The sequence below is a fragment of the Vipera berus genome (genome assembly GCF_964194415.1).
Source record: "Vipera berus genome assembly, chromosome: Z".
Taxonomy (NCBI): Eukaryota; Metazoa; Chordata; class Lepidosauria; order Squamata; family Viperidae; genus Vipera; species Vipera berus.
This window is the reverse complement of record NC_138205.1, coordinates 709,949-736,137: the sequence shown is the minus strand read 5'-3', so window position 1 is coordinate 736,137 and position 26,189 is coordinate 709,949. Positions and strand designations below refer to the sequence as shown.

The following is a 26,189-nucleotide window of genomic DNA, read 5'->3' as shown; positions in this document are numbered from 1 at the left end:
CACCGTAACTTGGTTCGCCTGAGGTTCCCGTGGCATTTTTGAGGGCTGACTCAGAGTTTGCTTTCAACGGCCTGCAAATCCCAAAGAGATGTCTTTGTCTCCAGATTGGGAAATGCTCATTTTTGTGGCCAGCTGGCTCAAATGGGGTCAATCCATCTTTCTTTTTTTTTCACATGGCAACAAGCTTGGGAAAGGATTTTTTTTTTTATAAATACCTTAAAATATCCAGGCAAACACGTGATTTCCTCACCACTAGACCAGGGCTGTCCGTTTTGGGCCACTTGAAGACTTGTGGACTTCAACTCCCAGAATCCCCTGGGACTAAAGGTACACCCATTGGGGCGATCCCTTCCTTTGCAATCTCTCCGCTCTAGGAGGGAGGAGAGGGGAAAAAAAATAGGCTGAGGAATTCTGGGAGTTGAAGTCCACAAGTCTTAAAAATAGCCAAGCTTGGTCAAGCCTGCTTTAGACCCCAAAGAAAACCTTGGCAGCAGCTAATAAAACAACATTTTGAATGGAAAGCACCGACAGAGCTCAAACACCCAGCAAACCTGTTCTTTTTATTATTGTTAAAGGGTGGCAATGACCAGTGGCTTCCATGGTTCTAAAGCAGAATTACAGGGAAGAGAAATGATGGGACCTGTAGTCCATCGTGCTGCAGGATTAGAGAAGATTTGAAAAAGCATGGGGGGGGGGGGGAAGGGAGCGGTGGGCTAGAGCAGCCCCTGCAAGGGAAAACTCCAGATTTTTTAGTCCCTTTTGGGTTACAAGCAGATAAGGAGACATTGGACTTGAAAGTGAAAGTGAAATTAAATTATGGGATGTGGTGTGTAGACGCGTGGGAGAACTGACCCCCTCCGGCCACCAGCGGCCTCCTAAACTTATCAGCTGTGGGGAAGGGCCTTGTCCCTCCTCGCCTCGGGCCCTTCCTGGCTGCAGGAGGCTGCCCCCCCAGGACCCGGGCCTACAGGCAGGGCTCCCTATACGTTGCCTGGGGCGGGGGGGGGGGAGGCAAATGCACCCGGCAGGTGGGCCGCGAACCCTGGTTCTTCCCTGGTCTGTTGGAAGAAGCGTCCGGCTTCATCTCCAGCCTGGGTGGGGCTGGAGAAGCGTCTGCCGGGCCCCTCCCTCCCATGCCCCACACCGCCCCGAGGGGGTCCCACAGAAGGCACTTCCTCGGGGGGGGGCAACGTGAGGGCAGCCATCCTACTCCCCAGGCGGTGCCTGATCAGCTTGCTCCCCCCCCCACCCAAGACCAGCTCTGGACCCCAACGAGCCCCCCCGCTCCGCTGGGCTCCCCCAGCCCTCCAGCCGTGGGGCCGGAGCCGCTGCTTCTGCCATCGCAGCGGAGGGGCCGGGCTTAGCTAGCGGGGGAAGCGACCGGGTGGAGACGGTCCCAGGGGGGCTCCTGGCTGGAAGCCCACCGCCCCGGAGCCTGAGCTGGGGGAGGGGGGCTTCTGGGGCCCCACCAACCGGGACCCCCGCCCGGCTGCGCTCTGCGGGGGCGGGGCGGGAGAGGGAGGGAGGGAGGGGGCCCTTCCCTGCGGGGAGACCCCCCTCCCGGGCGGGGCTCCGCCCCCTGCCTGCCTGCCTGCCAGCCGTGCGAGCGGCGCCCCCGGAGCCGGCTCGGGCGCCTGCAGAAGCAGCTCTGCCGGGAAAGGGGCGGGGGAGAGCCGGTGCCGCAGCAGCGCCGCCCCGGCGGGAGGAGGTGACCCGGCCGAGGCGGAGGAGAGGAGAGCCGGGAGCCTCGGAGCGCCGCCGCCTTCTTTGTCCGCAGCCGTCGCCGCAGCAGCAGCGGCAGAGCCGCCGCCGAGAGCCGAGCGGAGGGTCGGGCTGTCACCGGGCATCGCCCCTCCCGCACCGGCCTCCCTGCCCGCGCCGGGCTCCGGTCCCCCCGGTCGTCCCCCGCTCTCCGGCCCCGCGGCCTGGCCGCGCTCCCCTCCCCGGGCCGGCGAGCAGCGATGCCGGGCGGCGGGCGCGGGGTCCGGCGGGGGAGCCGAGCTCTGTGACGCAGCCGCCGCCGCCGCCGCCCCGGAGTAAGTAGCGGGGCTGCCGGTGGCTCGCCGGAGGGGGGCTGCGGGGGGCGTGGGCGGGGGTCACCCGGGGACGCCCCCCCCGCCCGTGTCCCGCGCCGGAGGCTTCCCGGCATCTCTCCCCCCTCGCGTGTCTGCGCTTTCCCACGGAGGCTCCGCCGCGGGAAGCGGCGGCGCCTGGCCGGGACTCGCGGGGCAGACGCGCCCGCCTGTCTGCGGGACCCTCCCGGCGCCCCCTCTTCGCTGTGGGGACGGACCCCCAGGAAAAGCGCCCCCAGCTCCGGCCGTGTGAACCGGTCGTGCGAAGCCTCCCGGCCAGGCCCGGATCTGGGCTCCAAGTTAAATCCGGCTCCGCGTTTGAACGTTGGCGGAGACTTGCTTGGCTGGGCCGATCGGGAGAGGCGGTCGCGGCCGAGCTCTGCCGGCCCCCGGTCTGGATGGGGTCCGGATCGGGCCTCGACCGCCGCGGCCTCCAGACCGGGGTCCACCGGGGTCAAAAAAGTCAAGATGGCGCCCCGCTTGATGGCGAGGCTGAAACCCCCCGCCCGCCTTTCGCACCAACGCCCGTTTTATGCCCTCTTTCCTGACTCCCCCACTCCCCTTTCCTGCGGGTTGCCTGCCCATCCCTGCCCGCGACGTCTGAACTCGCTGCTTCCGGAGGGCCACGGAACGTCTGAGCATCCCTCTTGTTCAGGCTCACCTCCCGACCCGGGGGTGGGGGGGTGTCTGCGGCAGGAGGAAGGTAACGCAGGAACAATCCGTCCCCTTCGATTAAAAAGAGCCCGAAGAAAAACTAGAACTAAAATTGAGTCAACATTTTAACAGAACGACCGACTTGGAAGGGACCTCGGGGGTTCTCTAGTCCACCCCCCTGCTCAAGCAGGAGACGGACCCCAGACCCTTCCAGACAAATGACCGTCCAGTCTCTTCTTGAAAACCTCCGGGGTTAGAGCACCCATAACGGAGTAACAAGAGTTGGAAGGGACCTTGCGGGTCATCTAGTCCAACCCCCTGCGGCCCAGCAGAATGGAAACCTTTTGCGCCCCTTCCTCAAATTCAGCCCACGGCAGCCAGCCGGACCCCTTTCTCAGCCGAGGTGTCTCCAAGGGGATACCTGCATCCTGAATTCGGGACTCCCGTGGAACTGAAATTGGGCAGATTTGGTGACGTGGAAATGACCTTAAAGCATTTTATGACATCATAACCGCTTCCTGGGGCTGCCCTGGGCTGCCCTTTGGAGGCAGCCAAGCATCTCCAAACGTCCCTCTGGATTTTTAAGAACGTTGGAAGGATCTGGTAAGGCAAGGCAGGTAGTCCTCTACTTACAACCACTCGTTTAGTGACCAAAGTTAAAATGGTGGCACTGAAAAAAGCAACTTAGGACCGTGGCATCCACAGGGTCCCCGGATCAAAATTCATTAGCTTGGAAACTGACTCGTATTTATGATGGTTGCAGCGTCCGGGGGGGGGGCACGTGATCCCCTTTTGCGACCTTCTGATGAACAAAGTCAGTGGGGGAAGCCGGATTCACTTAACGGCCGTGTCACTAATTTTAACAACTGCGGGTGATTCACTTTAGCACGGTGGCAAGGAAAGTGGCAAAATGAGACAAAGCTCACTTAACAACTGTTTGGACTCAATTGTCGTCGTAAGTGGAGGACGATCAGCCAGGAGCTTATTGGGTTGTCTAGCTTAACAAAACCCACATATTTCTAAGGTCTTTTTATCTTGATTTTTAAATTTTTATGCATTTATTTTCCTTTCATCTTTGCATCTTCCCTGTCTCCCTAGCAACTGATGCTGGCTTTGTAGGAGTCACAAAGATGACAAGTGTTGTGGGCTCCTGAGACCAGGCTGGCCGGTCCCTGCAGAGAAGGCCTGCTCTCTGGCACATCTGCACAGCCCATCGTCCACTCCTGCCTTCCTCCCGGGTAGGTAACCGGAGCGGGGGGGGGACTGCGGCTGGATGGGCCCTGGGCACTCTGTTGGGTTCACCTCTCCTCCCCCTCCTCCTCCCTCCTGCAACCCCCCCCAGGATATTACCAAGGACCCTATAGTCTTGTTCTTCCTCCTCTTCCTCCTCCCCCTCCCCCTCCTGCAACCCCCCCCCCCACTGAGGATATTACCTAATTGGGTCATGAAACGTCTGCAGGAGAACATCCCAGCTTTGAGAGCATCAAGGACCCCCACAGTCTTGTTCCTCCTCCCCCCTGCAACACCCCCCCCACACACAGAGGATATTAACGAATTGGGTCATGAAACCCTGATTAGCTTCAGCAGACCCTCTTCCTCCTCCTTCCCCCCCAGGTGAGCCGGGATGCTTTGACCCCCAGCCGCAAGTCCGTCAACGTGCCGAGAGCCTCCCTCCCGCCCGTGGCCATGCCGCCCCGGCCGTCTTCCGGGGAGCTGTGGGGGCTCCACCTCATGCCCCCACGGATCATGGTCGACTGCTGCCTGCCCAACGGGATGGTGGTCACCCTGGAGTGCCTGCGGGAGGCCACGCTCCGCGGCATCAAGCAGGACCTTTTCAAGGAGGCCAGGAAGTACCCGCTTTTCCACCTGCTGCAGGTGAGCCCAGGGCAGGTGACACACCTGGCCAGGTGAAAAACCAAAAGGGGGGGCACCGATTTATTGGAGGGTAGTTGAGGAGCTCAAGAGAAGGGCGCGAGAATCAGAAACACACACACACCCTTGTTTGGGGAGGAATGCGCAGGCTTCAAAATGTGCACCTTTACAACATTTACAGCCATTCGTTCACTGAAAAAAGTGACCTAGGACTATTTTTTTGACGCCTAATGACCGTCGCAGCCATCCCGACGGTCAAAATTCAGACGCTTGGCAACCGGCTCACGGTTAAGGCCCAAATTTCAGTGGTCACGTTGAGACTGTTGTTAAGCGAGTTTTGCCTCGTTTTACGACCTTCCTTGCCACAGCTGTTGAGTGAATCGCTGGGGTTGTTAAGCGAGTCACATGCTCGTTAAGTGAATCCGGCTTCCCCCCCCCCATTGTGTTTGTTTGTCAGAAGGTTGCAAAAGGGGATCCTGTGGCCCCGGGAGACCCTGCGACCGTCATAAATGTGAGTCGGTTGCCGAGCATCCTCATTTTGTTCACGTGCAACAGTCGTAAGTGTGAAAAATGGTCCTAAGTCTCTTTTTTTTCATTCCGTTGTGACTTTGAACGAAGCGAACGGTCGTAAGTCGAGCACTTGCCCATATGGAAAGAGGGGAGTCTGTTTCTGGGGGCTGCTTTAGCCCTCCCCAATCCCTTCTTGCCTCGGTTTTGCCTCCCCCCACCCAGGAGGAATCGTCCTACATCTTTGTGGGGGTCACCCAAGAAGCCGAACGAGAAGAATTTTTTGACGAGTCTCGGCGTCTCTGTGATCTGCGCCTCTTCCAGCCTATCCTGAAGGTGGTTGAGCCCGTGGGGAACCGGGAGGAGAAGATCCTCAACCGGGAGATCGGTGAGTCCAGGCCAGGCCCGCCACACCTGGGCGGCGGGGGGGGGAGAAGGAAGGTCACCTGCGTCACGCGATTCGTGGTCCGGCATTCCCCATTGATCCCGGTCTCTGATGAATCAGATCAGCCCAGTATCTGAGGGGCTGCCACAAGGAAGAGGGGGGGGGTGTCAATTATTCTCCAAAGCACCAGAGGGAAGGACGAGAAACAACGGTTGGAAGCTGACCAAGGAGAGAAGCAATCTGGAATTAAGGAGAAACTTCCTGACAGTGAGGACGATTAGCCAGTGGAACCGCTGGCCACCAGAAATCGTGGGCGCTCCATCACTGGAGGTTTTTAAGAAGAGACTGGACAGTCACTTGTCTGAGACGTTATAGGTTATTCTGCTTGAGTAGGGGCTGGACTAGAAGACCTCCAAGGTCCCCTCCAGCTTCTATTCTATTGTATTCTGTTCTGTTCTATTCTATTCTATTCTATTCTATTCTATTCTATTCTATTCTATTCTATTCTATTCTATATATATTCTATTATTCTATTCTATATTTTATTATTCTATTCTATTCTGTATTTTATTATTCTCTTCTCTTCTCTTCTCTTCTCTTCTCTTCTCTTCTCTTCTCTTCTCTTCTCTTCTCTTCTCTTCTTCCATTCCTACCCTATCCTATCCTATCCTATCCTATATATATTCTATTCTATTCTATATTTTATTCTATTCTATTATGTATTTTATTATTCTCTTCTCTTCCTATTCTATTCTATTCTATTCTATTCTATTCTATTCTATTCTATTCTATTCTATTCTATTCTATTCTATTCTATTCTATTCTAAAAACAATTCTGTTAGAATACAGCGGATGTTAATGTTAAGTATTTATATTTTTACAGCATTTTATTCATATCTGTATAGGTTTTGTACAGTTTTATCCTTTTAATATTCTAAGCTGCCCAGAGTTACTCTGTGGTAAGACAAGCGTCCAATATATATATATTTTTGTCCCTCCATTTTTTCTTATTTCATTCAAAATATTGAAATACAAAATACAAAAGGAAAAAAAACCATTAAACAGAGGCAAAACAGAACTAGACTAGAATATTTTAAAAAAAGTGAATTCACATTTGTAATGCACATTTATTTTATTTTTTAATATCCTTGTCCGGTTTTCCCTTTTCTCTGGGTTTCATTTTTTTTCCCCCTTTGGCATCCGGCCTTGCAGTCTTCTGAGGAGCGTTAAAAAAAAAGAGAACAAATAAATACTTTTGATCAACAAATTAACCAAAATCTTCGCTTCAAAGGGTTTGCCATTGGGATGCCCATCTGCGAATTTGAGCTGGTGAAAGACCCCGAGGTGCAGGAATTCCGGCGCAACATCTTGTCCGTTTGCCGCGAAGCGGTGGAGACGAGAGGCTCCACAGGACCCCAAAGCCAGGCCTTGTACGTCTATCCCCCCAACGTGGAATCCAGCCCCGACCTGCCCAAACACCTGTACAGCAAGCTAGACAAAGGTGAGCCGGGCGGGGGAGGCGGCCGGTGGGGGGAAGCAAAGCTGCCTCAGTTTCCAGTTTGTTTCCAGCTGCAACACAAGGCGCCGTTTATTCCCGATATGTGGTTCTTGGCAGTGCTCAGTGCTGCCTCTCCCAGGTGTAAATCCCTTGCAGAGGGTCCCCAGACATCTGACAGGAGGAGTGCCCCAAAGTGGCCCTCGGCTTCCCAAAGCTTGCAAAGATCTACAGGCAGTCCTCAACTTACGACCGTTCCTTGAGTGACCTTTGGAAGTTACATTGAAAAAAAGTGACTTGGATCATTTTTCAGACTTACGACCGTTGCAGCATCCCCCCCAGGTCACGTGATCCAAATTCAGACGCTTGACTCGTCTTTATGATGGTTGCAGCGTCCCGGGGTCATGTGATCCCCTTTTGCGACCATCTGACAAGCAACGTCAATGGGGGGAAGCCAGGTATCACTTAACAACCCTGTTAGTCAGGGATTCACTTAACAACTGTGGCAAGAAGGGTCCTAAAATGGGGTAAAACTCACTGAACAAATGTCTCAGCGACAGAAATTTTGGGCTCCATTGTGGTCGTAAGTAGAGGACTCACTGTATAAAGATGACTCCAGAGCTTCACAAGCCGGGGTCAACTTGAGGCCAATTGCTTAGCAAACCTTCAAAGTCCCGGCAGACGTATTTACAATCTGGACTCAAACTTCTGACAGTTGCCTTCCTGCAGTCATGTGACCAAATTTTGGGGAGTCACAACTGGACCCTAGTTGGTTGTTTGCAGTGTCCCACAGTCACGTGACTGTGTTTTACGACAGTTTTGCCATTGGCTCTCTTAAGATCCATGCCATTCACTTATCAACTTTAGACTTGCTTGAGGTGTGTAGCTAAAAAGGTCGGAAAAGTCTGGCGTGCTTGTTGGATTTCTTTTATGAATTTTGACCACGATGGGCAGGCTCCATTGCGGTCATAACTTGGGGAATGCCTGTAGATGGAATGATTTGGCTGTCTGAATAAGACAACTCTCCACAAATGCTACCTTATGGGCTGAAGCTGCCCTGTATTTATCGTGAGGGGTCAGAATTAGAATTGTGATTTATTGCAGGGGTCTCCAGAGTTGTCCAGTTTAAGACTTGTGGACTTCAACTCCCAGAATTCCCTGGGACTAATGCATTCCTTTTGATAGGTATACCCATTGTGGCCTGTTTACTCTCTTGTAATCCCTTCCTCTGCAATCTCTCCGCTCTAGGAAGTAGGAGAGAGAGAAAAAAACAGGCATGGCTGGCTTAGAAATTCTGGGAGTTGAAGTCCACAAGTCTTAAAGGGGCCAAGTTTGGAGATCCCCTGATCTGTTGTGCTGACCGATCAGGGCTTAGAGAGGACTTAGATCACAGGAGCATAAAAGTGTTGTAAGTCAATAAATAAAACAAAAGGATCAGGTCCGAGAAGATTTTCCCATTTGTTTTCTAAAATGCTTCTGGGAACAGGACGATTCCTGCAAAAAAGACGAAACTCGTGTCAGTTGTGACCTTCCCAGGTTAATTAATTAATTAATTAATCAACCAATTTGTAAAATGTATTGACTTGCCCATCTTACCACCGGCATAACTCTGGTGCAGCTTACATTTTCAACAATCCCGGAGCTGTGGCTGTCGCGCAACCACAAATAAGTCCCAATTCCCCTCCCCTTGATTTTATTTTCTCCCGCGCTTGGCCTCCCGCGGACGCACCCGAGTGACCGTTGCTTGTCCTGCTTTTCCCCCCCCTTCCTGAAGGTCGGATCATAGTGACCATTTGGGTTATTGTGTCCCCAAACAACGACAAACAGAAATACACCCTGAAGACGCCGCACGACGCGCTGCCTGAGCAGGTGATCGCCGAGGCTATCCGGAAGAAGACACGCAGCATGCACCTCTCGCCCGAACAGCTGCGCCTCTGCGTGCAGGAGTACCAGGGCAAGTACTTGCTCAAGGTCTGCGGCTGCGATGAGTATTTGCTGGAGAAGTACCCCCTCAGCCAGTACAAGGTGAGCTCCCCCCCCATTCTGATGCTGCAGACGGCCTTTCTCAGCACTTGCGGGGGGGGCTCCTGTTGCCGTCGGGGTCCAGTCGATGCAACAGGCCCACCTCCCAGGAACCAGGAAGCGGGTCTTCTCGCTCTGGAACGGCAGACACAAAAACACACACACAAACGCACCCCTGAAGTCCTTCAGCTCCCATCCTGCTGGTGGTCTGGAGCAGAGCTCCCCAACCTTTGGGGCACCTGGGACCGGTTCCGTGGAGAGAAGTTTTCCAACGGACTGGAGAGTGCGTGGTTTTGTGTGCTGCCTGCAGCCCGTGAATGGGGCTTTGCTTGTTTGTGCGGACCAGTTGCTGACATGCTGTGGCCCGGTACCGGTCCACAGGTTGGGGACCCCAGGACTGGAGGACTTTGAAAACTGCTGTTCCCCCCCCCCCAAGCTAGGGGCAAGAGTGTTGGTGGAGCCCCTGTGGTTGTGTCAAGGGAGTGTGCCACTTTAAGGCTTGTGGACCTCAACTCCCAGAATTCCTCAGCCAGCCATTTTTTTCCTCCTACTTCCTAGAGCAGAACAGAGAGTGGAGATATTGCAGAGGAAGGGATTACAAGAGAGTAAATAGGCCACCATTGGTATACCTATCAGAAGGAAGGCATTAGTCCCAGGGGAGTTTTAAAGTGTTTGGAGAGTCCTGCTCTAAGTAGTAATTCTAATATGCATTGGAGGGGGAGGAGGAACAGGAGGAAGAAGAGGAAGGCCAGCTTCCTAGATTGAAGAGAGAAGGGTCCAAGGGAAGCCTTGAGGCCATTCCCCGCTCAGAGCAAAAAATTCTTATCTACCGGTATCTATCTATCTGTCTGTCTGTCTGTCTGTCTGTCTGTCTGTCTGTCTGTCTGTCTATCTATCTATCTATCTATCTATCTATCTATCTATCTATCTATCTATCTATATCTAATCTATCATATATCTAATTATCATCTATTTATATATATCTAATCTATATCTACCTATCATCTATATATCCTATCTTATCTATCTGATCTATCATCTATTTATCATCTATCTATATCTAATCTATCATCTATCTAATCTATCATCTATTTATATATATCTTATCTATCTATAAAGGTAAAGGTAAAGTCGTTTCCGACTCTAGGGGCCAGTGCTCATCTCCGTTTCAAAGCCAAAGAGGCAGCGCTTGTCCGAGGACGTCTCCGTGGTCATGTGGCCGGCATGACTGGACGCCAAAGGCGCACGGAACACTGTTACCTTCCCACCGTAGTGGTCCCTATTTTTCTACTTGCATTTTTACGTGCTTTCGAACTGCTAGGTTGGCAGAGCTGGGACGAGTAACAGGCGCTCACTTTGCTACGCGGCACTTGGGATTCGACCCGCCAAACTGCTGATCTTCTGATTGACAAGCTCAGCGTCCTAACCCACTGTGCCACCGCGTCCCTATTTATCTATATCATCTATTTATCATCTATGTCTATCTTATCTATCTATATCATCTATTTATCATCTATCTATATCTAATCTATCTATCATGTCTGTCTGTCTATCTATCTATCTATCTATCTATCTATCTATCTATCTATCTATCTATCTGTCTGTCTGTCTGTCTATCTATCTATCTATCTATCTATGAAATTTATAGGGTGACCCAACCCACATATAGGTGACTCCAGGCCCGTTGACCAAACCAAATTTTCAGAGGGCCTTTGGGAAAAAAGGGTGGAGGCCAACCATACCACGATGTTCCATAGAGAAGGGGCTGTCACCAAGAAGGCCCTTTTTCATGGTCCCACCAGACCAGACGATGATTCCTGGTCAACGGGACCCTTAACATGCCTCGCCTTGTCAGCCTGGTGGACCCCCTTGCTCCAATCAAAGGTCCGTCCTTTGCATCCAGTGGCCCCAGACATTCCGGGGTCCCTTTCAAAAGGAGCCCGGAAGCTTTGGGTGCTGCAGAATCCACAGCCAGGGTAAAAAGACTCCGTGACTGTCCCCCTCAAGAGCTGCACCACCTTCTGTGGGGTGGGGTTGGCTGCCGAAGGCAACGGGGCTGGGGGACGGTGAGGCTAGCTGAAGGGCTGTCTCTTCTTCCTTGTCCTCTTCTGGGTGGCTCTCTTCCGACATGCAGAGCAGGAGTGGCCAGGAAGAGGTGGCCAGATGGACGAATAAACGAATCGGGCCCAAATCTTTGCTGAAGCTGTTGTGGGGTCTTGGCGCGCTGCCTGCTCTCTCTTTCTCCTGACCTCCAGTGTTCCCCTCTTCCTCCAGTACATGAGGAACTGCATCGCCATCGGCCGCCTCCCCCACTTGATGCTGATGAGCAAGGAGAGCCTCTACAGCCAGCTGCCGGCCAACGTCTTCGTGCTGCCCTCGTACGCGCGCCGGTCAGCCACCTCCTCGCACGTGAACGGAGACACGCCCACCAAGTCCCTCTGGTCCATCAACAGCCTCCTGCGCATCAAGATCCTGTGCGCCACCTACGTGAACGTGAACATCAGGGACATAGACAAGGTGGGCGAGTTTAGGGCCACGCCGCCTCCTGAAGTTATTCGGGGGTTCCTCGATCTGGCTCAGCAGCCCGGTCAGTTTCCATCTTTTCGTATAAGGTCAGTTGTGTTGACCTGACAGCAGCAGCTTCTTATTGGCTGAAGTGACCGCCTCTGCATTTCACCCCACATGATCCCGGTCAGTTAGATGTGGGTCCCTGAAAAACAGCAGGGAAAGAGATTGAGGCACTTAGCTGATTGGGAATGCCGGAATGGGGGACCCACCGGAGCAGAGCGAAGCTCCCTCTCGTAGCCATCGGCTGCTCACAAGTATAGAAGGATGTGCCGGCTTGCATACCCTCCTCAGTCTTCAATAGTTTGCTACCAATGCTAGGTGTCACCGCCCATAATCCTCAACCACTGGGAGAGGAAGTAACTACAGATAGTCCTCAAATTATGACCACCACTGAGCCCAAAATTTCTGTTGCTAAGCAAGACATTTGTTAAGTGGGTTTTGCCCTCTTTGACAAGCTTTCTTGCCACAGTTGTTAAGGGAATCATTGCGGTTGCTAAGTAAGTAACGTGGTTGTTAAGTGAGTCCGGCTTTCCCATGGACTATTGCTCGTCAGCAAGTCACAAAAGTCGATCACCCAGCAGTTTGCAACCCTCGTAAATAGGAGTCAGTTGCCAAGTGTCTGAATTCTGATCACGTGACCCTGGGGATGCTGCAACAGCCGTAAAGGTGAAAAAGGGCCAGGGGTTACTTTTTCCAGGGCTGTTGTAACTTTGGACGGTCATTAAATGAACTGCTGTAAGTCGAGGGCTGCCCATAGTGGATTTCAAGCCGGCAAAGCCTTTAATTCCGCTCTCCCTTTGTCCTAGATCTATGTCCGGACGGGAATTTTCCACGGTGGGGAACCGCTTTGTGATAACGTCAACACTCAGCGCGTGCCATGCTCGAACCCTCGGTAAGGGCGGGAGAAGGGAGAGGGCGCTGTGCCCACCCTGGCCAGCAGTGCCCAGGGCCCCGGCGAGGGCAGGAAGCTCCTTGGCATGGCCAGCCTGGGGGGAGGGGGGGAGGCAGTGTCTCCTTAAGGAGGGAAAGGAAAACAACCGGGACCCCAAGCGGGGGGGGACGTCTGGCCGCCCGGCTGATTCCAGTGCCACCGTTTTGCCCCTAGGTGGAACGAGTGGCTTTCGTACGACATCTACCTGACCGACCTGCCGCGTGCGGCTCGCCTTTGCGTCTCCATCTGCTCCGTCAAGGGCCGGAAGGGGGCCAAGGAGGTGAGTGTTGACGGGCAGCCCCACCGTTGGACCGGAACTTCAGTTAAGCCCCACGTACGGCCACGACGGAGCCCCAAATTTCAGTGGCTAAGCAAGACGGTTGCATTTTGCCCCATTTTACGACCTCTTCTTTCTGCCATTGCTAAGTGAATCATTGCAGTCGTTAAGTTCGTCACACGGCTGTTAGGTGAATCTGGCTCCCCGTGGACTCCGCTTGTCGGAAGGTCGCAAAAGGGGCCCTGCGACTGTCATAAAGATGAGTCCGTTGCCAAGCGTCCGAATTTGGATCACGTGACCACAGGGATGCTGCAACGGTTGTTAAGTGTGACAAACGGTCCTAAGTCACTTTTCAGTGACGTTGTAACTTAAAAGCGGTCACTGAATGAGTGGTTGTAAAATCGAGGACTGCCTGAATGTACTTGCTTGCTTTTGATAGTTGAAAAAAATCAGATAAAAAACAAGACAGTTTATCCTAATACTGCCATCTTTGACATATTGTGCTGAAAACCCCTGGCTGAGGGTGGGTGACTGTGCTCTCCACCTCACTGTGGGTTCCCTGTTCCAGGGGTCTCCATCCTTGGCCACTTTAAGACTCCCAGAATTCAACTCAGCCAGCCATGCCTGGTTTTTTCCTCTCCTATCCCTTAAAGTGGAGAGATTGGAGAGGAAGGGATTATAAGAGATTAAGCAGGGCCACAATGAGTATGCTGGCTGGGGAATTCTGGGAGTTGAAGGCCACCAGTCTTAAAGTTGCCATGGTCGGAGACCCCTGCCCTATTCCACGTCCTCCCCTGCCCCAGTCCCCTCCTTCAGGAAAGGCCTCTTGGCTGAAGGTTCAGCGATGCTCGGCGTCAGCTTGAGGAACGGTGGCTGACGTTCCCTGACCCTGTTCTCCCCTTTCCCCCCCCCCCGCAGGAGCACTGCCCCCTGGCCTGGGGCAACATCAACCTCTTTGACTACAAGGACACCCTGGTGGCCGGCAAGATGGCCCTCAACCTGTGGTCGGTCCCTCACGGCCTGGAGGACCTGCTGAATCCCATCGGAGTCGGGGGCTCCAATCCAAACAAGGTGAGACCACCCACGGGGGGGTTGACTTCCTCGGGAGTTGGCTGATTAGTGGGACCCTCCACGTCGGGGGGTGGGGGTGGGAGGGGAAAGGGGTACCCGGCTTTCAGGAGGTGGGGGAGTTGATTGACCTCTTGTTTGCTGCTCCAGGAGACCCCGTGCCTGGAACTGGAATTCACCTGGTACAGCCACCCGGTGAAATTTGCCGACGCTGCCGAAATCGAGGAACACGCCAACTGGGCCATGTCGCGGGAGCTGGGCCTGAACTACTGTATGGTGGGCTTGGTAAGGGGGCCACATGCCCTGCCCGGCTGCAGTAGGGCATCTCCAGCTGGGCAGCCTTTTGGCTGAGGATCCCCTGGGCAGGGGGGGGTCTCACAAAGAGACCCCCGAGGTCCTCTCGGGCCTAGATTCTAGGGGGAAAGCCAGCTACGTCCATTGCCTCGTAGGGTGGGCAGCCTTATACAAGCAGTCCCAGACTTAACGGCAGTTCATTTAGCGACCAAAGTTCCAACGGTAGTGAAGAAAAAGGCAGCATTTTTCAGACTTACGACTACTGCAGCATGCCCCCTGGTCCCGTGATCAGAATGTGGGTGCTTTAGCAACCGACTCGTATTTATGACGGTCGCAGTGCCCTGGGGTCACTGGATGCTCTTCTGACAAGCAAAGTCAGCGGGGAAGCCTGACTGACTTAACAACCGGGCTCCTGACTTGACAAGGGCAGAGATTCACTTAACAACGGTGGCAGGAAAGGTCGCAAAATGGGGCAAAGCTTACTTACCAACCATCTCGCTTAGCGATGGAAATTCTAGGCTCGATTGTGGTGGTAAGCTGACAACTACTTGTAGCCCGGTGGGGAGGGGGATACTAGGTCAGAGAATCCTAGCGTGGCAATTTTCAGGTGAGTGGACTTCAACTCCCAGAATTCCCCAGCCAGCATACTCATTGAGGCCCTGCTTACTCTCTTATAATCCCTTCGTCTCCAATCTCTCTGCTTTAAGGGATAGGTGGAAAAAAACAGGCATGGCTGGCTGGGGAATTCTGGGAGCTGAAGTCCACCCACCTGAAAATTGGGAAACGGTGTTCTGGCAGGTTCTGTCTTGCTGTGATCCATAAAGGGGAGGGGGCTGACATCTCTCCCCCCCCTTCCAGAGCAACCGCCTGGCCCGCGACAGCTCATTGGACGAGAGCGAACTGGAGCAGCTGCGCAACGTCTGCAACCGGGACCCCCTGTCGGAGATCACAGAGCAGGAGAAGGACTTCCTTTGGCGCCACCGGTCAGTGGGGTGGGTGGGTGGCTGGGCCGGACAGCCGAGTGGGGCTGGACAGCTGCCGTGACTGGGGCCCCCCCCCGGCCCGGCCTTGCCTTCCACGGCCCCCCCTCTCCTTCCAGGCACTACTGCGTCAACCTCCCCGAGACGCTGCCCAAGTTGCTGCTGTCCGTCAAGTGGAATTCGCGAGACGAGGTGGCCCAGGTGAGCGCAGACCAGCATCCTTCGTGCTCCAGCTGGGGCCCCTGGGAGATTTGCCGGGGGGAGCAGCCAGTGATGGTTTGGCTCCTGGCAGGCAGATGCCCCCCGCCCCAAACTGCTCCTCTGGGCATCCTTGATTGGCAGCTGTGAGGTCCATGCCCTTTAAAGCAGCCGTCTCAGGTTTTGCAGGCCGTCCTTGACAGACAACAATTCGTTCACAGTTACAACGGCACTGAAAAAGGGACTTACCACCATTTGTCACCCAGCCGTTGCAGCAGAGTCGGAAGGGACCCCGGAGGTCCTCTAGCCCAGCCCCCTGCTCAGGCAGCAACCTTTGCAAAATAACAGCTGGACGGGACCTTGGAGGTCTTCTAGTCCATCTCCGGGCAGGAAACCTTATTCCATTTCAGACAAACGGCTCTCCTAATCCCTTTTCTTAAAAACCTCCAGCATTTGCGATTCACTTTAAGAACTGCAGCAAGAAAAGTCGCAGAATGGAGCAAAACTCACTTAGCCAATTGTTTCGCTTAGCAGCGGAAATGTTGACCTCCATTGTGGCCATAAGTCGAGAACGCTGTAGAGTTGGCAGCACTGGGAACCTTCCGGCAGGCTTGGGAGACCCCCGCCATGAGCTGTAGCAGGGGTGGGGAACCTGGGCTCTTTTATGACTCGTGGACTTCAACTCCCAGAATTCCTCAGCCAGGCAGTCCACGAGTCCTAAAGGGGGCCAAAGTTTCCCCCATGCTGGCTCAGGAATTCTGGGAGTTGAAGTCCATAAGTCCTAAAGGGGAGGCCATAGTTTCCCCATGCTGGCTGAGGAATTCTGGGAGTTGAAGTCCATGAGTCATCAAGGAGGCCATAGTTCCCCCATGCTGGCTCAGGAATTCTGGGAGTTGAAGTCCATAAGTCCTAAAGGGGAGGCCATAGTTTCACCATGCTGGCTCAGGAATTCTGGGAGTTGAAGTCCAGGAATCATAAAAGAGCCAAGGTTGCCTACCCCTGAACTGTACCATTCTCTGTTTCCCCCCCTCCCGCCTGTCTCCGCCCCCCCCCCCCAGATGTACTGCCTCCTGCGGGAATGGCCGCTGATCAAGCCCGAGCTATCCATGGAGCTTCTGGATTGCAACTTCCCGGATCCGGTCATCCGCGAGTTCGCCCTGAAGTGCCTGGTCAAGGGACTGACCGACGACAAGCTCTCCCAGTACCTCATCCAGCTGGTGCAGGTAGCCGGGGGTGGGGGGGGCAGGCCCGCCTCTCCTGAGCGATGCAAGAGGGCTGATTTCGGGGTCCAGGGCCCGGGGGGAACCTCTAACGGGGCCTTGGGGCCTTAAGAGAGAAAAAAAAGAGGGGGAGATCGGTTGCGGGAAAGGCTTGCAGTCGTGCTGGGGGGCGTGAATGGTTTTTGGGGAGATCAGAAATGCGAGGGTGGGGGAGGAAGCGTTGCCAGCTGCCTTCTGCTGGCGCCAGGAAGTGGGGAAAGAGGCAGGTTCTTTCAGATGAACGGAATTGGAGAGTTGGAAGAGAACTTGGAGGTCATCTAGACCCACCCCCTGCCCAGGCAGGAGACCCTATGTTATTTCAGACTAAAGTCGCTTCCAATCTCTTCTCAACAACAGAATGGCAGAGTTGGAAGGGGCCTTGGAGGTCATCTAGTCCAACCCCCTGCTCGGGCAGGAGTCCCTTTACGGTCAATAGGATCTCTTCCTTTCCTTGGTTCCCTCCCCCCCCCCGTGCCAGCTCCGCCCCCTCCCTCTGAAAGGCCCGGTCTCTTGACTTGTCCGGTCTTTTCTCCCAGGTTCTCAAATACGAGCAGTACCTGGACAACCCTCTGGCCCGCTTCCTAACCATGAAGGCGCTCACCAACCAGAGGATCGGCCATTTTTACTTCTGGCATCTGAAGTGAGTCCCGGGGACGCAGCTCGGCTGGAGGGAGGGGCTTGCGGGAGATTGACAGGGTGAACCGGAACCGGTCCTGGTTCCTTTACCGTCTTTAAGATGGATTTTCCTGCGGTAAGATTTTATTTTTAAAAAAAAAACTGTTAAAAGGAGCAAAACAGCATCCCAAATAAATTCTGGCCCAGTTCAATTCATCCATTCCGATAATTGGCAGTTCGGAATGCAGGCTTGTTCTCGACTTATCACAATTCATTTAGTGACTGTTCGAAGTTACAGTGGCACTGACAAAAAAACGACTTATGATTATTTCCCACCGTTGTGCCATCCCGGTGGTCACATGATCAAAATTCAGACCCTTGGCAACTGATTCATGGTAACGACGGCCGCAGAGTCCCAGGGGCGGTCAAGTGATCCTCTTTTGCGACCTTCTGACCAGCAGGGAAGCCAGATCCACTTAACAACCGTGTGACCACAACTGCAGTGATTCACTTAATGAACGTGGTGAGAAATGTCCTAAAATGGGGCAAAACTCAACAACGGTCTCACTTAGCAACAGAAACGTTGGGTTCCATTGTGGTCATAAGCCGAGGACTCAGCTGTAATTGCAGCCCTGTCATTGAGCAGCTCAGAATAAGGGGTGAAGCAAGAACTGACCTCTTATTAATTTAAATCAGGGGTCTTCAAACTTGGCAACTTTTAAGACTGGTGGACTTCAGCTCCCAGAATTCCCCAGCCAGCCATGCCTGTTTTTTTTCACCTATCCCTTAAAGTGGAGAGATTGGAGAGGAAGGGATTATAAGAGAGTAAGCAGGGCCACAATGAGTATGCTGGCTGGGGAATTCTGGGAGTTGAAGTCCACCAGTCTTAATGTTGCCAAGGTTGCAGACCCCTGCCCTATTTCCTGTCCTCACCTATCCCTTAAAGCACGGTTGTCTCCTCCTCCCCAGGTCGGAAATGCACAGCAAGCCAATCTCCCAGCGCTTCGGGCTGATGCTGGAGGCCTTCTGCCGGGGCTGCGGGATGTACCTGAAGCACCTCAACCGGCAGGTGGAGGCCATGGAGAAGCTCATCAATCTGACCGACATCCTTAAGCAAGAGAAGAAGGACGAGACCCAGAAGGTGCCTCCCGGGGTTGGGGAGGGGGAACCCAGTGGGGGGGGGAGACTGTCTTGAAGGACGAGAAGGAGTTGGGATGGTGTGCAGAGGGACCCCATGGCCCCAGAGGGGGGCTCCTGTCCTCCACCGCCCTCCTAGGGGGCAAGAAAAACCAAATGCACAGGGAGAGTGCAGGTGGCACCTGGCTCAAACACAGGAACGGTGAGATGGACCTCGGAGTCCTGGTAGAGGATTAGTTAGCCAGCCGTGTGCAGCAGCAGCCAAAAAGGCCAATGCAATCCTAGGCTGCATTAATAGAGAGATAGATTCAAGATCACGTGAAGTGATGGTATATAGGTCCTCCTGCTTGAGCAGGGGGCTGGACTAGATGACCTCCAAGGTTCCTTCCAGCTTCTCTTCTCTTCTCTTCTCTTCTCTTCTCTTCTCTTCTCTTCTCTTCTCTTCTCTTCTCTTCTCTTCTCTTCTCTTCTCTTCTCTTCTCTTCTCTTCTCTTCTCTTCTCTTCCCTTCCCTTCCCTTCCCTTCCATATTCTATTCTATTCTATTCTATTCTATTCTATTCTATTCTATTCTATTCTATTCTATTCTATTCTATTCTATTCTATTCTATTCTATTCTATTCTATTCTATTCTTCATTCCACTATTCTATTCTATTCTATTCTATTCTATTCTATTCTATTCTATTCTATTCTATTCTATTCTATTCTATTCTATTCTATTCTATTCTATTCTATTCTATTCTATTCTATTCTATTTTATATTATATTCCATTCCATTCCATTCCATTCCATTCCAACCCTGGACATTTTTAAGAAGAGACTGGACAGCCATTTTTGTTCTGTTCAGATGCAGATGAAGTTCCTGGTGGAGCAGATGAGGCGGCCGGACTACATGGAGGCCCTGCAAGGCTTCATCTGCCCGCTCAACCCTGTCCACCAGCTGGGCAACCTCCGGTGAGAGCCCAGGCAGGGCTCCTTTGGGGGGCGGAGTGGCAGTGGGAGGTGGCCCAGATCGGGGAGGGGTCTTCTAGCTGGCCCCCAACCTCAGCCTCGCCTCTCCTGCAGGCTGGACGAGTGCCGGATCATGTCCTCGGCCAAGCGTCCCTTGTGGCTGAACTGGGAGAATCCGGACATCATGTCTGAACTGCTCTTCACCAACCACGAGATCATTTTTAAGAACGGAGATGGTGAGCGTCAGAACCGGGCCGGGGGTGGGGGTGGGGGGAGGGAGGGGGCAGGGCAGTTCCCAAGGGAGAGAATGAAGTGTTACTACTGCTTTACGATGCCTTGGTAAGGCCCCACTTGGAATCCTGCACCCAGTTTTGGTCGTCATGATGCCAAAAAGATGTTGAGACTGGAATTGGGTGTGTCTAGTTTAATGACGCGGTGGCTCAGTGGCTTAGGAAGCTGAACTTGTCGATCAGATGGTTGGCAGTTTGGCAGGTTGAATCCCGAGTGCCGCATAGCAGAGTGAGCGCCTGTTACTCATCCCAGCTTCTGCTAACCTAGCAGTTGGAGAGCACGTAAAAATGCAAGTAGAAAAATAGGGAGGGACCGCTCCGGTGGGAAGGGAACAGCGTTCCATGCGCCTTTGGCGCCTAGTCATGCCGGCCACATGACCACGGAGACGTCCTCGGACAAGCGCTGGCTCTTCGGCTTTGAAACAGAGATGAGCACCGGCCCCCAGAGTCGGAAACGACTAGCATGCCTGTGCGGGGGAACCTTTACCTTCACCTTTTAGTTTAATGAAGAGAAGGACCAGGGGGGACATGATAGAAGTCTTCTGATGTTTTTGAGGGACTGCCCCAAAGAGGATGGGGTGGGGTGGGGTTCCACCTATTCTCCAAAGCACCAGAAGGCAGGAAAAGATGCAACGGATGGAAACTTAAGACCAGGAGAGAAGCAACCGGGAATTAAGTAGAAATTTCCTGACGGCAAGAAAAATTGAGCAGTGGAACGACTGGCCACTGGAAATTGTGGTTGCTCCATCACTGGAGGTTTTTAGGAAGGTTTTTTCTCTGAAATGGTCTAGGCCCTCCTGCTTGAGCAGGGGGTTGGACTAGATGACCTCCAAGGTCCCTTCCAACTCTTGTTATTCTGATGGCATCAAGGGCCTGGATTGGGGTCTCGGGGCGAGGCACCGTTCAGCAGCCCCACGGAGAACGACCTGGCTTTCTTCTCTTGCATCCTGCAAAAGATACTTGGAAATGTTGGGGTCCCCCCTGGATATGACTCCTACCCACTGTGGGTCTGGAGGCCCCTCTAGCCTCTTTCGGAGCCTGGCCTCCGTGGCTTCCCCCCCTCCCCATCAGCCTGACCTCATCCCTGACTGCGTGCTGGGACCCTCACCCTTCGCTTGACCCCTTCCAGATCTCCGGCAGGACATGCTGACCTTGCAGATCATACGAATCATGGAGAGCATGTGGCAGAACCAAGGACTGGATCTCCGGTAGGAAGGATCACTCGGGGGGTGGGAAGGGAGGGAGAGCCTTGGGGAGGGGGGAGGGGGTCAGCCAGCCGTTACCCACTTTGTTGGGTGGACAGCCCCCATCTAGAGAGCCCCAGGCCTGGCAGGGTCCTGGGAGAAACCAGAGGAGACTGGGGCGCTGCCTGCAGAGGGCTGGGTCCTGTCCAGGACAGTCCAGCCTAAGACTGGACAGTGCTGGGCAGGGAGCTGGCTGGACACTCCTGCCTCCATCTGGACTCAAAACGGGCTTTTCCAATAGAGTAGAGTAGAGTAGAGTAGAGTAGAGTAGAGTAGAGTAGAGTAGAGTAGAGTAGAGTAGAGTAGAATAGAATAGAATAGAATAGAAGCTGGAAGGAACCTTGGAGGTCATCTAGTCTAGCTCCCTGCTCAAGCCGGTCCTACCCTGCAAAGTCCCCCTGCCCCCCCCCCTCCTTCTCTCTGCCCCCTGGCCTACAGCCGCAGAGGTTGGGGCTCCGGGCTGGCTGGGCTGTGGGCCTGACTGCCCCCCCTCCTTGCAGGATGCTGCCCTACGGCTGCCTGTCCATCGGGGACTGTGTGGGGTTGATCGAGGTGGTCAAGAGCTCCTACACCATCATGCAGATCCAGTGCAAGGGCGGCCTGAAGGGGGCGCTCCAGTTCAACAGCAACGCCCTCCATCACTGGCTGAAGGACAAGAACAAGGGCGAAGGGTCAGTGGGTGGGGGGGAGGGAGCTGGGTGGGGAGGGGGCGCACAGGCCCTGTGCCAAGGGGCCCCACAAGGCTCTTCAGCAGGAGGAGGGTGGGCAGAAAGCAGCTTGCAAGGCTGGCTCAGAGAATCGCCCAGTGCGATCGATCGGAAGAGAGCTGGGAGGGGCCTGGGAGGTCGTCTAGTCCAACCCTCTGCTCGAGCAGGGGAACCCTAGTCTGTTTCAGTCAAACGGCCGTCCAGTCTCTGGTTAAAAAGCCTCCAGTCACCTCAGTTCTTCAGAAGGGGAGACGCTTCTAGGATGAGAAGCAAAAGGTTTTTAAGCAAAACAAGCCAAGGAAGTCCCGTTTTTCTTATTTGGGAAAAGCATCCAAAAGGAGAAATTTTCTGACCGTTATAGAACAATTAACCAGTGGAACTCCTCGCCTCCAGAAGTCTGTGAATGCTCCAACACCGTGTAAGTTTTTAGGAAGAGACTGGACAGCCATTTGTCTGAAATAGTATAGGGTTTCCTGCCTGAGCAGGGGGTTGAGCTAGACGATCTCCAAGGTCCCTTCCAACTACTACTACTACTACTACTGCTACTACTACTACTTCTCCTCCTCCTCCTCCTCCTCCTCCTTCTTCTTCATCATCATCATCCTCGGGGCCACCTCCACGACCTGGAGGGTGCAGACTCCCCGTGGGCCTTTTTGCAAGGCTGCTTCTTCTCCTTGCCCCTCCAGATACGACGCGGCCATTGACCTCTTCACCCGCTCCTGTGCGGGCTACTGCGTGGCCACCTTCATCCTGGGCATTGGGGACCGTCACAACAGCAACATCATGGTCAAGGACGATGGGCAGGTGGGTGCTTGCCCTCGGCTGCCCTGCTGGGCGTGGGAGCTGACGCCGAGACCCCCACCCACCCATTTCCCCCCCCCCTCTCTCTCCAGCTCTTTCATATTGACTTCGGACACTTCCTGGACCACAAGAAAAAGAAATTTGGGTACAAACGGGAGCGAGTGCCCTTCGTCCTGACCCAGGACTTCCTCATCGTCATCAGCAAAGGGGTGCAGGAGTGCACCAAGACCAAAGAGTTTGAGAGGTGGGCACGGAGGGGGGGTCCTCGCCAAGCAAGTCGTTCATCCCCCCCGACACCTCCCCCCCGGGGCCTTCATTCCCCCCCCCAGATCCTCTCTGAGCAGTGCAGCCCCCTCCCAGGCCTTCCATTCCCCCCCCTCCCGGGAGTAAGCTGTGGTTTGGACGAGCCCTGGATTGATCCTGGTTTGAAGCTACAGGTTAAGTCCTCGGTTTACGACCTCAACTGAGCCCCCAAAATATCTGGTGCTGAGCTAGACGTTTGTTAAGTGAGTTTTGCCCCATTTTACGACCTTCCTCGCTAGGCTTGACCGGCGAGTCGCTGCAGGCGCTAAATGGGTAACCCGGTTGGGAATCTGGCTTCCTTCCTTCCGTTGACTTTGCTCGTCAGAAGCTCCGTTGCTAAGCGAGACAGTTGCTCGGTGGGTTCCGCCCCGTTGGGCTGCCTTTCTTGCCACCGTTCTTAAGTGAGTCACTGCCGTTGTTAAGTTAGTAACCCGGTCGTTAGGTGAATCTGGCTTCCCCATTGGCTTGGCGTGTCAGAAGGTCGCAAAAGCGAATCACATGAGCCCCACGGGACCCTGCAGCTGTCACGTGTACATGCCAGTTGCCAAGCATCTGAATTCTGATCCTGTGACCGTGGGGAGGCGGCAACGGTCGTAAGTGTGGAAAATGGCCATAAATCAGTTTTTTTAAAATTCCACTGTAACTTGGAATGGTCAGTAAACGGACCCAGATTATTTATCTTATGGGTGTTTTTGAGCCTCAGGGCTACCTTTCTGCCTTGGGGGAGGGAGCAGAGAGGAGGCAGACCCCCCCCTCCTTCCCATTCAAGCCCCTCCCCTTCCGGGGAAAATGGGGCAGTGGGCTTTCCTAAGTCCATGTAAGGTGTCCCCTTTCGGGGAAACCTTGGTCAGACATCCTGGTTAGGACAGGAGGCCCACCACAGGGCGGGGTCTCTGGCTAGCCACCTATCCAGGTTTGTAGGCAGGTTGTCCTTGACTTACAAGTGTTCATTTAGCAACCGTTGCAAGCTGCAAGGGCACTGGGAAGAAGGGACTTACGGCCGTTTTTTTCACACTGATGACCATCGAAACACCCCTGTAGTTGTCTCGCTTAGCAATGGAACTGTAGGGCTCGACTGTGGTTGTAAATTGAGGACTAGAATGGACCTCTGTGTTCTTGAACATCTGGAGGACTTTCCAGAGGTGGGATGGGCTGCCCTTTGCTTCTGGTTGGGAGTCCCCTCCCACGGGAGGGCCAGAGGTGGGTCAGGGACCCCCCCGTGGCCTCTTCTCTTCCCCCAGTCATGCAGGATAGGGAACCTTGGGTCTTTCATGACTTGTGGACTTCAACTCCCATAATTCCTCAGCCAGCATGGGGGAACTATGGCCCTCCTTTATGACTCGTGGACTTCAACTCCCAGAATTCCTGAGCCAGCCACGCCTGTTTGTTTTCCTCCTACGTCCTAGAGCGGACAGATTGCAGAGGAAGGGATTACAAGAGAGTAAACAGGCCACAATGGGCACACCTATCAAAAGGAATGCATTAATCCCAGGGAATTCTGGCAGTTGAAGTCCACAAGTCACAAAAGAGCCGAGGTTCCCCACCCCTGCCCCAGTGTGTCTCGGGGTGCGATCCCCCCACCCCCATTTTTTTTCGTTCCTGCCTCGGCCAGCCGGTCTTCCTCCTCCTCCTGGCAGGTTCCAGGAGATGTGCTACAAGGCCTATCTGACCATCCGCCAGCACGCCAACCTGCTCATCAACCTCTTCTCCATGATGCTGGGCAGCGGGCTTCCGGAGCTGCAGTCCTTCGACGACGTGGCCTACCTGCGCAAGACCCTGGCGCTGGACAAGACGGAGCAAGAGGCCCTGGAGTACTTCACGAAGCAGATGAATGAGGCCCACCACGGTGGATGGACCACCAAGATGGACTGGATCTTCCACACCATCCGGCACATGCCGCTGAGCGAGGCCAGCCACGACTGACCCACCGTTCAGGGAGGGTGGTGTGGACCCTCGCTCAGGCAGGGCGGCCCCTTGATTTGTCCGAGCCCCCGTGGTCCGTGTCCTCTCTTGGGACCAGCCGAGAAGATCTGGTAGACCTGGAGAAGATTCAGGAAGCAGAGAGGACCTGATCTTTCTGCCCTCCTCTCCCCCTCCGAGACCCCCAGGACAGTGCTGGGAAAGATCCTCCGGAGTGGGGTCGCAGCCTCCTTCAACCCCAGAGACCTGTGCTCAGAGACCCTTCCTCTCCCCCTGAAGCTTCCTGGGAAAAACTGGGGGGGGGAGCAAGAGGGAGGAAGGACGGGGTCGTTTTCCTGCCAGAGAACAATCAAGAGAAGGATAATACTTGAAAACGTCTGGAGTCAGAAAGGAAAAAAAACATAATTATTTTTTCTCTCTCTCTTTTTCAAATAAAAATTTTAAAAAAAACCCACACATTTGGAGGTGTGCCGGCCTCTAGAGGGTTATTGCTTTTTTTTTTTTTAAAAAAATCCCTTTTTGCTTGCTGAGCTGCAAAATGCAAAGGCTCAGACGGAGCCTAACGCATTTTACGATGAAAAGTTTGTTTTAAGAATAAAAGGTGGTTTTATTAAATTTAATAATTTTATTAATTTTATTACGTTGGATGAAATTTGATTCTGTTAAATCTAGTAACACTAGACTTTATTATGCCTGATAAAGTTTCCTTTTATTAAATGTAATAAAATTTAATAAAATTATTTCTGTTTTTTTAAATAAAATTTGTAGGACAATAGGGCCGCCAGACCCACCCAGATGTTTGATCCTGCGGACTATCGTGGTTCTCTAGGATCAAATCAACAAAAGGCGATTTATATTGAGGCCAATTGGCTTTAATCAAAGGCTACGTGGATAATGATAATAAAGTTGGAAGGGACCTTGGAGGTCATCTAGTCTGGGAGGATCCCGGTGTGCTTGGAAGTACAGACCAGCCTCAGCCAAGTTGGTGTCGTCAGGCTTGGGAATTCTAGATGTGCTTTAGGCAGGAAAACTGGCTGGGTGACTTTGTGCCAGCCACTTTCTCTTGGTCCCAGGAAGGAGGCAATGGCAAACCAATTTGGAAAAAGCCAAGAAAACAGGGATACCTCCCCCCCTCCAAGAATCCACTGCCCCAATTTGGGGGGGGGGGTGCCTCTGACCTCTGTGCATGAATTCACAAGCAATCCTCGACTTAACGACCGCAATTGAGCCGAGACAGTCGTTAAGTGAGTTTTGCTCCATTTTACAACCTTGCCCCTGCTAAGTGACTCTAGCACCATTGTTAAGTGAATCTGGCTTCCCCGTTGTTGGTCAGAAGGGTCGCAAAAGGGGATAGCGTGACACACAAACCCCCGGGGATGCTGCGACCGTCGTAAACACGAGCCAGTTGCCAAGCATCTGAATTTTGATCACGTGACCATCAGGATGCTGCAATGGTCGTTAAGTGTGAAAAAGGGTCATAAGTCCCTTTTTTTCCAGTGCCGTTGTAACTTTGAACGGTCAGTAAACGAGTGGTTGTAAAACTTCAACCTTTAAAACGGAAGATTTTTCGCTTCAGACGCTTTGATGGTAATTTGCCCAGGTAAAGGTAAAGGTTCCCCCGCACACGCGTGCAAGTCGT

The 26,189-nt window shown here is 53.5% G+C and overlaps 1 protein-coding gene across 2 annotated transcripts; it reads left to right on the top strand.

Moving 5' to 3' along the window:
• Positions 1–1,670: 1,670 nt before the first annotated feature.
• LOC308677185 (phosphatidylinositol 4,5-bisphosphate 3-kinase catalytic subunit alpha isoform-like) lies at positions 1,671–25,006 on the top strand. Of its 2 annotated transcripts, XM_081343363.1 has the most exons (23): positions 1,671–2,036; positions 3,825–3,964; positions 4,341–4,601; positions 5,331–5,493; positions 6,782–6,991; positions 8,760–9,010; positions 11,282–11,524; positions 12,382–12,467; positions 12,681–12,786; positions 13,702–13,854; positions 14,002–14,136; positions 15,004–15,128; positions 15,245–15,326; positions 16,382–16,546; positions 17,119–17,222; positions 18,167–18,338; positions 19,182–19,288; positions 19,400–19,521; positions 20,705–20,783; positions 21,320–21,490; positions 22,213–22,330; positions 22,420–22,571; positions 24,268–25,006. In XM_081343363.1, exons 3-23 carry the CDS (start codon positions 4,413–4,415, stop codon positions 24,551–24,553), a joined length of 3,219 nt encoding a protein of 1,072 aa, XP_081199489.1. In that variant the 5' UTR covers positions 1,671–2,036; positions 3,825–3,964; positions 4,341–4,412; the 3' UTR covers positions 24,554–25,006. The 2 variants fall into 2 exon arrangements, with proteins under 2 accessions (XP_081199489.1, XP_081199490.1); XM_081343364.1 differs by lacking the exons at positions 1,671–2,036; positions 3,825–3,964; positions 4,341–4,601 and adding an exon at positions 5,101–5,155.
• Positions 25,007–26,189: the final 1,183 nt, after the last annotated feature.